Source organism: Gigantopelta aegis, chromosome 5 (assembly GCF_016097555.1).
Source record: "Gigantopelta aegis isolate Gae_Host chromosome 5, Gae_host_genome, whole genome shotgun sequence".
Taxonomy (NCBI): domain Eukaryota; kingdom Metazoa; phylum Mollusca; class Gastropoda; order Neomphalida; family Peltospiridae; genus Gigantopelta; species Gigantopelta aegis.
Genome location: NC_054703.1, coordinates 7,771,961 through 7,784,480, shown reverse-complemented (window position 1 = coordinate 7,784,480; position 12,520 = coordinate 7,771,961). Strand labels below are relative to the sequence as shown.

General features: G+C 38.2%; 1 protein-coding gene across 2 annotated transcripts; it reads right to left on the bottom strand.

Annotated features, from left to right (window-relative positions):
• Positions 1-2,711: 2,711 nt before the first annotated feature.
• LOC121373846 (excitatory amino acid transporter 2-like) lies at positions 2,712-12,501 on the bottom strand. 2 transcript variants are annotated; one of them, XM_041500620.1, is made up of 6 exons: positions 12,380-12,501; positions 10,873-10,999; positions 9,917-10,150; positions 7,551-7,745; positions 4,441-4,575; positions 2,712-4,042 (listed from the first exon to the last, which is right to left on the bottom strand). In XM_041500620.1, exons 1-6 carry the CDS (start codon positions 12,384-12,386, stop codon positions 3,913-3,915), a joined length of 828 nt encoding a protein of 275 aa, XP_041356554.1. In that variant the 5' UTR covers positions 12,387-12,501; the 3' UTR covers positions 2,712-3,912. The 2 variants fall into 2 exon arrangements, with proteins under 2 accessions (XP_041356554.1, XP_041356555.1); XM_041500621.1 differs by lacking the exon at positions 2,712-4,042 and adding an exon at positions 5,660-5,711 and having other exon boundaries at positions 4,446-4,575.
• Positions 12,502-12,520: the final 19 nt, after the last annotated feature.

Here is a 12,520-nt window from a genome sequence, read left to right as displayed (position 1 = left end):
TAAATGATCTAGAAAACTTTTTAAAATTTCAAAATTGTAATGGAGTATCCTTAAAAACAGATGGTATGGAAACTTTTTGTGATCTGACCCTGCACTTCCTATGTCTATTATATGCTGACGATACCGCGCTTCTCGCAACTAATGCCTCTGACTTACAGCAGTCACTAAATGTATTTTCCAAGTATTGTAACAAATGGAAACTAAAAGTCAACGCAAATAAAACTGAAATAATCATTTTTAATGGTAATGGAAACGATTACAAGAAGGTATTTACACTTGGAAACCATGAACTTGAAAACGTAAAAGAATATAAATACTTAGGCTTAACTTTTACAAAACTAAACACATTTAATATAACCAAAACAAAATAAAATACTAAAACAAAAGGCAATAAAAGCAATGTACTTTGTTCTATCAAAATCTAAAGATAACAACTTTTCAGTGGAATGTAAACTAAGACTATTTGACTCAATTGTACTTTTATATGGATGCGAAATATAGGGATATGAAAATACTGATATTGTCGAAAACGTTCATATTACATTCTTGAGGCATATCCTACCCATGAAAAAAGGTACCCCCTTTTCATGCTATATGGAGAATTAGGAAGAACACCCCTTAACCTGGTTATTCAACAAAGAATTATAAGTTTCTGGGCCCGAATTGTATCAGGTAAACGAACGAAATCATCATTTCTGCTGCACGAATTAATGTCACACGACTCAATTCTAAATGGATATAACTATAAATGGATGGAATATGTGGAAGATATATTTAATAACTTGGGTATGAGCGATATTTGACTGACACAGAACCTTTCTTCTATAAAGCTGCTTCTTGACCACGTAAAGCTACGATAAAATCGTAAATATCTACAAAAATGGAATAGTGATATATCTACATCATCAAGAGATAAAGCGTACGCTATATTTAAAGAAAATCTTAGTTTATAGAAATATTTTATCCTATTACCACAAAAGTCTTGGACTACTTTACTAAAATTTAGAACCTACAACCATTATATGCCTATTGAAACAGGGCGCTGGAACAACACCCCAGTGGAACACAGAACATGCACCTTATGTAATACAAATGACACAGGAGATGAATTTCACTATTTATTCACCTGCACATTTCTCGTAAATTTACGTCACTCATTGTTAAAGCCATACTATTATATTAAACCCAGTATGCTGAAATATAAGCGTTTGATGACTAATAATAAAATAAGTGCCCTTAAGAAACTATGCAAATTAATAAAAGAAATTATTAACAAATTCCATAAACTCTAAAACTACAGCTGCCTACAAATGAAAATATATACACTATCCATTATTGCCATTATATATTTATTTACGAATATGTATGTGTGTGTGTATATATATATATATATATATATATATATATATATATATATATATATATATATATATATATATATATGTACATGTATGTGTGTGTTTGTATGCGTATATGTATGAATATGTATGTGTGTGTATGTATATGTATATATGTGTATGTGTATGTGTATGTGTATACGTGTATATGTATGAGTGTTTGCGTATATGTTTGTGCATGTGTAGTATGATGATTGTCCCACACCATACATAGCTGTGTTAATACCATTGCATATTACATTGTGAGTTTATTACATATATGCATTGTACTGTATACGTATATATTTATCTCCTGTAAAACCCATCTTGTCACTGTCAATTATTATTTCATATTCCCCATATGCCGTTGTGTAACGGCCTTGGAGAAATAAAGTTCTGTTCTGTTCTGTCTAGACACAGTGCCTGGGGACTGTCTAAATATATACCTGCCAATTAACCAAGAAAACACTCCGATTATTATTTCAGTACCTGGGTTAATTTATGTACAAAAACATAAGACAGTTATTTTAAAATTTTGAGAATGGTGTTTATTTTGTATTGAAAAATAATATATACTTGGTGCAGGCTTACTGGGATGGATGTTGAGTGTTGAGTGTGTCGTTAATAAAACATTTCCTTCCTTCATTCATTCCTGTTAGTGTTAATGTGATCCCTTAATTCTTTCACTCAGTATAGTTCTCTCACAATGTCATATATAGAGATGGAAATAATATGTTTTCAATTCCATAGCACCACCTCCCCCCCCCCCCCCCCCCCCCCCCACACACACACACACTACCGACCACGGTCGGGCTGCTGGTCCTCTCTTGCATCTTCCAGCGCAGTATGTCCCTCCTCCACCCTCCGCCAACCTTTCCTGTCCTGAACAGAGAAAGCGGCCGAGGCCGGTGCCTGTGCCCAAGATAGGCGTGCGCTACAACAGCTAGCTCTGAATGTGCACGTTAATCACAAGTTCCAGTTCCAGTTCCAGTGTTTTGGAAATAACAAAAAACAAAACAAAACAAAACAAAACAACCAACCCGACCATAATGGTGTGCAATTGAAAACAATATTCGGTAGGGAAATAAATAAAACTGTAAAACAAACCACAGTAAGAAAACAACGCTTACAGCGTTATGGCCGCCATTTTCGTTTTAATGTTTAAAGTTTGTTTTGTTTAACGACACCACTAGAGAACATTGATTTATTAATCATCGGCTATTGGATGTCAAACATTTGGTAATTTCGACATATAGTCTTAGAGAGGAAACATTTTTTCCCATTAGTAGCAAGGGATTTTTTTATATCACTATCCCACAGACAGGTTAACACATTCCACGGCCTTTGATATACCAGTCGTAGTGCACTGGCTGGAACGAGAAATAGCTCAATGGGACCACCGACGGGGATCGATCCCAGACAAACAGCGCATCAAGCGAGCGCTTTACCACTGAGCTACGACCAGCCTCCCCCTCCCCTATTTTGGTTTTATGGACTGGTATAGTCTTGCTATAATGAGATAATTCAGATTATTTTCTTGTTGCTCCCTCTGTAGTGAAATTAATCAAATAGAGTTATCTCGTATCAAGACTACACGAGTCCATAAAACTAAATTGGTGGCCATAACGCCGAAAGCGTCGTTTTCTTACTATGGTATGTATTACAATTTTATTTATTTCTAAACCGAATATATTTTAAATGGCACATACAAATGGTCGGGGTTTTTACTTTTCCTCTTACGTCAAACAAACCCAAATTATTTACAAAAATTAATTATAGGAGGATGGGACGGACTATAGACAAATACTCAGATATCAAATACGGAATAAAATATTTTAATTTAATGAATGAATGAAAATAAATACCCCAAACCCGGTACATAACATTCTCTTGTTCCTGTTTTATGAAATAGGTTTTCACCTAATGCTGATAACTCCATTCATGACCAGGCACGGCGGAGCAGGTGGGGGCTGGGGAGGTGTGTGTGTATGGGGGGGGGGGGGGGGGGGTTCTCTAGCCCCTCCATTAATTTTGAATCAAAAATATTATTGGTAGTAAATCTTAAGGTAAAAATGCATTTTACTTGTAGAATACAGGAAATTGCATTTCAAGACATCTAGTTTTTAAAATTTTACCGGGAAGCCCTACCAATATTTTGCTTTACGCCTTTGATCTCAGTTAGCCACGCCACCCCACCCTCCCAATGTCTACTTGCTTCCGCCGTGCCTGATGACGTGTGAAACGACGTAAAGTTGACAACTCAATCCGTGAAATGAAGTAAATTTGAATTATTGTTACCTTAATGAGCACTCACTTTGTATCTATCCATAGAATTACAGCGTGCTTACTTTATGATAAATGTGTTCACAGCATTAATGACAAGAAGATTCAGATCCTGGGTCTTGTGAAAGGGGTGGGTGCTACACTGTCCTTTTATTACATTTTATGTTGGCGGAACAAGAGGTGGCACGCCCCTCGACACACACACCCCACCCCCACACACACTTCTGGATCCGCTCCTAACAGCTTGGATGCATCAGGCTATTTGGTTCTCTTGATGACTGTCTGCCTGGTCGATCTTTGCCAAGTCTTTCTTGCAAAACTGGTACGTCACAGCCGCACAAAACGTGTGACTTATAATGTTGCAACAGGTTCTGAAACGGTCCCTGAAATAATCGGTAAAATGCAGGTTATTTCGTGTTTGTTTAGATAAAGGCGCTATCTCAACCGTGCATAATGGCGGTTTCACCGCCAAAATTAGTTATTATCTTTAACTTTTAAATGTAAACAGTATACTGTCATCTATAAAAATAACAAAGAAATCATTTAAATTAATTTAATGGTAAATGAAAAAAATAAATAACTGGTGAATCTTGGTCCATGGTTAGTTGGCCCAAATATCCCCCACATCTACCTACCTACCTACCTACCTCCCCCCCCCCTCTCTCTCTCTCTCTCTCTCTCTCTCTCTCTCTCTCTCTCTCACACACACACACACACACACACCTTGGCCCATTCACACATATATAAACCATATATGGTTGTTATATCAGAGTATACATACATAAGCCAATCGATAGCAAACAACAGACTTATTCCATCAGACGGGATGCCCATTGACGTCAGAATTATTATTAACGTCACTAAGCTGGAACTCGGCACAGGTGGAATGGCCAAAGAACCGACAGAAGTTAGAAGCCTGAAAGTGAAACAAATATGATATATATCTATCTATCTATCTATCTATATATATATATATATACAGTAGAATATCGTTGGCTCGACCTCGGAAGGGTCGATCACACCGCAACGCTCGAACCAAAAACGAAGTCCCGATTTTTGTGTCCGGTAAACCCTTATATTAACTGATGATGGGTCGAATACGTCCCGAGTCGACTATAAGGCTTCGCTCGAACTAAATTATCGGTCTCGTCTGTGTTAGTAGCTATATTTCTCTCGAACTGGTGATACATCAAATATCAAATGGAAAACCACCGACCAACCAAGGATCAACAACTGCCGCGCTTGCGCAGTTGGTTATTACAACCTTTGGATTATAATAATTTAGGCGGAACGAGTTATAGATGGATCGGAGAATCGCGACACTAGCCAAGCAATCCTTTCTTTGCCATACCTGTCGTTTTGTGTGTTCAGCCAGCAGGTATCAGTAAAAGTATTTCAAGTACAGCTAGTGTCACGGTGCCTTTTCGATGAACCGTGATACCAGTCAAACAATTGGCCTCGGCGGGAAGCGTTAATCTGAACACGTCTACCAGATCAGTTTTCAATGAAACCAGGGGCGAGGTACTCAGCTATCATCACTTCGGCAAGGGCTTTTGTATCACACAATCGGAGTAATTTCTAATAAATCCTTTCACTCTGATATTTTGTTATATTACACAATGATGATACTTTTAAGTTTGCAGTTACCAAAATAATATGGTAACAGGTCGTTTTGCCCTCATTACTAGTTCACCCGAGTCGTTTTGAACAGGGTTGATTCGTACCTCTAACCGAGTCGTTTCGCCCATGTTTCTATTCGCACTAATTTTTATTTTGTTAATAAAGTACATTTATTCATTGATTTGTCCTATATCCATTGATTTTTAGATGTCACACATTGCGTGTTTATATTTACAGATAAAAATAATATTATAATGTTGTTTATTTCCAGTATCATTTACTCAAGCCATATACATGAAATACGTACAGGCCTTAGATAATGAACAGTCACACTGCATACTACTGATGTACTGTGGTTTCTTATTAAATATACTACATACCCAGCTGAGGTTAAAACGCCGAGTACGGTATGTTGATTTCGCCTAGCTTCAGCTGAAAGAAAGTAAACAGCTGATAAAGCATTAATATCCAAAGACAAATTAATGTTACAAATTTGTATTTTATCTATATTATTACCGGTGTTACTATACCAATTACAGCATATATCTGTATACACGAACACTAGATCGCCGTATATTGCATTAGGGGCCGAAACGGTTTGGGGCCGTACTGGGGCCGAAACGTCCTGACACCTATCTAATTCAACGTTCTAACTGATGTTACGGAAATATCCGATGTTGACCAAATGGTTCGGTCGAACTACCCGATGGGTCGAACACTTTCTCGAGCACCGACGGGGTTCGAGCCAACGAGATTCAACTGTATATATATATATATATATAAAGCAAATGAATGAATGGGAAAAAGTTTGTTTTGTTTAACAACATCACTAGAGCACATTGGTTAATTAATCATCAGCTACTGGATGTCAAACATTTGGTAATTACGACTCATAGTCATCAGAACAAATCCACTACATGTTTTCATTAAAAGCAAGGGATCTTTTATATGCACTTTCCCACAGACAGGAAAGCACATACCACGGCCTTTGTCCAGTTGTGGTGCACAGTTTGGAACGAGAAAAAAATCAGTGAACGGATCCACTGAAGCACCTCAAGAGAGCACTCAACCGACTGAGCTAAATCTCGCCCCTAATGGATGAATTAATTAATTTAAAGTCTGTCGTGGTACTTGTGATGACTGGTTTCACCGGTGGGGCAGAATATGCTCACCTTTCTCGAACACTTGATACCATCACTGTTATAACCATGATCGCTTAATGCTGTCATCACAATTGTACTTATTCTAATGAGATCTGGCCGGTGCTAGTTTCGATTTGGTAAACTAGGCTGGGAGTGGCAGTCCTCTTTTGCGCAGTGCAAGACGATGAAATCGCCAACAAACACTCTCCTCGACAGTGGCAGTCCTATAGACGAGACACTAGACAGAGATTGATGGAAACATCCACTATTGTGCCCATTCGCCTCTGCATTCTGCGGAGATACCGCCCTGATCGCGTGTTTCAGATTCAGTTGTTTCACTTGAAGTCGACGTTATCGCTTATTAGGCATTCAGTGGAGACCCGGCATTTTTCCACGAAGCGTTCTTACCACTACTATCGTCATAAATACCTACCATGACCGTAACCTGGGGTTATTTTTTCTACGATCGCCAGTCCGTTTCATAATAATAATAATAATAATAATAATAATAATAATAATAATGAAATACCAATAACAATAATAATAATAAAATAGCATTCTAGGCCATACGACCTTCAGATGAAAATATGTGAGATAACTCTCATGTTTTATACATTTGGTAATTTCAGTTTAGCAAATAAACTGACAAAGTTACTTAGTTTAGGTCGAGGTTGGGTGTATGTTTGTTAGCCCAATGGTAAAGCGCTCGCTAGATGCGTGGTCGGTTTGAGATCGATCGCCGTCGGTGGGCCAATTAGAATATTTCTCGTTCCAGCCAGTGCACCACGACTGGTAAATCAAAGGCCGTCGTATGTGCTATCCTGTCTGTGGGATGATGCATATAAAAAAAAACCTTGCTACTAATAGAACAATGAGGCGGGTTTCTTCTATAAGACTATATAAAATTAGCAAATGTTTGACATCCAATAACCGATAATTAATAAATTAATGTGCTCTAGTAGTGTCGTTAAACAAAATAAACTTTAAAATAAACATTTTAGTTTAGGTCGTGATGGTATCACGACGATAGTAGTGCTAAATTCGTTTCGTGGCGCTTATTGGAGGCCAGCGCTTATTGGAAGCCCGGCACGTATTAGAGGAAATGCGGTAAATACAAAATACATCTCACCAAATCGTAAATGCTTCGGTCACAGAAATCGACCCGAACATCATCTGACCCACGAAAACTGCCGAACATGCGACGTAGATGGCGCTACCGTCGCGATTCAAGGTCGCACATAGAGGAATCACAAAACGAGTCACTCGTTTGTCTATATGATTATTTTCCTCACAAGCTATAAGCATATCCGGTATTACTGCCGCTCTGAAATAGAGTTTGTTATTATAATGACAAAATAATAATAATAATAATAATAATAATAATGTAATGTGCAAATACAAAATACTGTGTGTCACGGAACATGCTCTTAAATTTGTTTTCGCCTGTGGCGATTTTAATTGTGTTAGAGGGCCGTGTGCAGTTTAAATGCACTTAGCTAGCTGGGCAACTTGTTACGTAATACTTCGCTCGATAGGTACGCCTAATACACACCCAGCCAGGAGCGGAGGCCATGTGGCTAGTAGTTACGTAATATCTCCGGTAGTGCTGTTTATGGCCAGGAGATTGCTCGCGGTTGGCGACAGCCAGACTGACGATCAGAGAGAAATTATCGACTCTAGTAAATGTAGAATATGAGATGAAACGTGAGGTACCGCCTTGTACCCCCAGGCAAAATCCTGATTTATAATAAATAGCTAGAATTTAGAGATATCTAGGAGAAACGGAAAAGGAAGCTTCCTGGGAACGTTAGTCCGTTTGGACTTTGGTAAATATCATTTCTGCTCTGTGTATAACCTTGATGTGATTGATGTGACTTTTAAATATTTGATACTGTATTATACCAATATTCTTTAGACAGTGTCTTCGGTCATCTGACGAAGTAAATCGTAGACTTTTTGTTCTAACATTATATGAGTATTTGGTAATATAAAGCTTAGCCAGTCATCCTAGCAGACCTAGGTACACTGTAGGTTATTGTCTTTATTGTGATAAGTATTAATTCTGTGTTACAAGATTACTGAAAGAGTAGTTAAGGGTTAATTAAAAATTAACCCGTTAGGAATAGAGCTGTAATTCCCTTATTAATTAAGTTCCCCTGCAAGCGTTTCTCAATTATCACACGTTACTGAACGAGTAGTAAGGGTTAATTAAAAATTAACCAGTTAGGAATGGTGTTGTAATTCCTTTATTAATTAACTTCTCCGGGAAGCGTTTCTCAATTATCACACGTGTTGGTGTGGTGTAACGGTGAAGTGATTCGCATATTGTGTAACTAGATACCTAGAGATTAACTAATTAAGTGATCAGTTCTGGGTTGTTATTATTGCTGTTATTTATTAACTACTATGGCTGTACATTTGTCAGCGTAGATTAATACAGATTCCAAAGTGTATTGTGTTTTTGTTGTGTTTTCTAGAGAACTAACGTGCTATAATAATATATACTTTATATAAGATCGTATCTCTGATCATACCTAGAGACGAGCCATACTAGGGTTTAACAGCCTGTTACAGAGAGATCTAATAGATATACAGTTAGGAGAGATATTTTGATAATCGTGTTTTATTCAGTTACGGGAATTATAGAATCCCCGTGACACTGTGTAATGAAAGGGTTCACCTGGTCCGGTGTTTACGAAACGCTTAGCGTCTAGACTGACTTAAATCTTTTTACGTGTTCATATACCACTAAGGTTTCAAACACGCCTGTCCTGGGCTTAACCTCTGACTTCGTCAGTGACTAAGTCCGGATCAGGGGGGGGGGGGGGGTAAGTTTGAGGTGGGCTGAATTTGGAATAAGAATTTAAATTTAGAAGTTAGGTCATAGACCTAAGGCTAAAATGAGAGAGCTGATTCGATCTACCATGTCTGGCAAAAAGTCCAAAAATAAAATTAGAGTGCTCGGCCGAAAAGAGTTGAAGGTCTCTAATAGTTTGAGAGTAATGTCATGGTAACGCCATACAAATTGCATGCGTGTGACGTCATTAGAGATTGAGTCTGGACTGTTAAAAAGTTTTATAACTACGGGTCATGCAATGACCTGGCACACATCTATTACGCTAAAGGTCCATATAGATTGCTTGCGGCGAGTCCGTGCGGTCCGCAAAATGAAAATCGAAATAAATTAATTTCAATGCGAGCGTCTGGACAGGATGCGTGTCTGCAAAACGCATGCGACTAAATACTCGTATATGGTGTGTATGCTCAAACCGCAAGTCGCAGGCGCATCACAAACAACAGTCGGACCGCACGCATGAGCTGCCTCCACTCTATATGAGTCTGAAGACCAATCTGCCTTGCATAATGCTCATTTTACTTTTTGTAAACACAACAAAGAAACAAAAAGAAACAAACAAAAAGATAAAACAAATAAAAACAAAACAAAATCCCAGATGGGTATACTTTTTATTAGTACTTTAAACTAACTGTACTTACGAAGATGTGGTAGCGAATGCCATTAAACAGGCTCTAACAATGGAAATGATGAAGGCAAACGGGTTTCTTCTGGTCAGGACAAAGATAATCAAGGGAAGAACGATAAGCGAGTAGATGAGAAGGCCGACAAGTATCGTCAAGACAAACAGCCCGAGACGAGAAAACGCTTCGGTAATGTCCGTGATTCCAGCGATGGAGGAAGCAATAAGACTGCCAATGCCTATAGGTGCGAACCTGAAAAACGAAAGACCGAATTTATGAAAATGTATTAAGGCTTATATGGATTGGTTACGGCGCGTGCGTGCGGTCCAGATTAAAAAAAAAACGAAATACATTAGTTTCAATCAGAGCATCTAGACTGAATGTGTGCGTTTAAAAAAACGCATGCGGCCAGCCGCAATAAAATAATGGTATGTGGTGTATATGCTCAAAACGCAAGCCGCATACACATCGGACTCAACTGTCGGAACGCACGCACGCGCCGCATCCAATCTTTATAAGCCGCTAATGCGGGAGTCTTAAAGTTGCATAGCCCAGTGGTAAAGCGCTCGCCTGATGCGCGATTGGGCTAGGATGGATTCCCATCGGTTGGCCCATTGGACTATTTCTGATTCCAACCCGTGCTCCACAATTGGTGTACAAAAGGCCAGGATATGTACTGTTATGTTTGTGGGATGCTGCATATAAAAGATATCAATGCAAAGTTGCCATTTAAATGCCTTTGACTATGAATGCATACGTCAATTACGGAGTGTCGCCGCAGTACGTTTACATACTATTCCATCAAATGTTAATGTCAATAAACGACGTGCTCTGAACTTATTAATTTACATCTAATTTGCATTTAAATTGCAAAGTTATGAAATTCGTAAAGTATGCGATCTGATAAATATCACATACTTTTATTACACTGGATACAATACTACTACATGTATATGATAAAAAGGTATACACACCAAAATATTTTTCTCATTATGACAAAGACGATTTCAGTGAATCCGAAGAAAAACCGCAGAACAACATCAGCCTTCTCCTTCACAGAGTTGGTAGCCACGCCCAAGACTGTGCAAATGGCAATTAAACCTGAAAGTAAGATCACGTGTATTACAGTAAGTTTATATATACATACATATATACATACATATATATATATATATATATATATATATATATATATATATATATATATATATATATCATATAATATCTTACATTTTCAGTGCAAACAAAGTATATGATATTTTTCAGATCACATACTTGAAGAATGTGATAACTTTGCAAATTAGATGTAAATTAGTTGAGGTCTACCGACCTCGGTGGCGTCGTGGTTAGGCCATCGGTCTACATACTGGTAGGTACTGGGTTCGGATCCCAGTCGAAGCATGGGATTTTTAATCCAGATACCGACTCCAAACCCTGAGTAGGTAGGTGTAAACCACTTGCACCGACCAGTGATCCATAACTGGTTCAATAAAGGCCATGGTTTGTGCTATCCTGCCTGTGGGAAGCGCAAATAATAGATCCCTTGCTGTAAAAGAGTAGTCTATGTGGCGACAGCGGGTTTCCTCTGAAAAACAGTGTCAGAATGACCATATGCTTGACGTCCAATAGCCGCTGATAAGATAAAAAATCAATGTGCTCTAGTGGCGTCGTTAAATAAAACAAACTTTAGAAGTGTAATAGGATAGATAGAATTCGCTACTCGTGTATTTTAATATGACAAAATATCAACCTCGCCCAATTAATCAGTATTTGTCTCGGCAGAACCTCGACAAATACCGATTAACATAGACTCGGTTGATATTTTCCATATTAAAAACACCCGTGACGAATCATATATGTATACAATCTGATTAAAATTAGATCTACTGGTCTACCAGTAGATATAACAGCATTGCGTGGACTCCCATGTCCACGTGATATTTCATCTATAAATAACAATTTAAATATCGACCAATTACACTTCGCCCTTTATAGCGTTATTTGGGAGCATACAAATTCTAAAAATATCGGGCGAGACTATTTATGCAATAGGCGAACTTGTTGGTCTATTTCAACATTAAAAAGCAGGGGGGAAAGTGCAGTAATAAACTCTGGCTATACCATCATGGTTGTTGGGGTTCTTTTTGTCTAAAAACGAATTTTAATATAAAATTTTATATTGAAATTAGTTTCCGGCATACTTCATAAATCACACGAATCATTTCGTATACCCTTGGCATAATCCCGAATGTTTTCAAATTCTTTTCAAATCACTGACATGATTTTGTAAGTAAGGTTTTAATTGATCGAATGTAAGGTCAACTGGACATGAGCCTACTATTAGTGTCAGACACGGGTGTTGTCTGAGCTAGACCGTCTGTGAGCCTGTCGCATGAGTTTGTGGCGCCAGTCTCTCTTCAAACTCTCAGACACTTAACACTTAATTATTATCTATGAATAGATGTTCCTCAAGTTCTTCACCATTCATCCGTGATTGTGTACACTGCAAGTGATGACCTTTTGTTTTAAAAGGCGACACAGATTTAGCCTTACGGTGACTGGCACGGCGAAGTCAGGCTGGTCAGAGCGAAGTTTGGGCTCACTTCGTCCGGTCGCATGAGT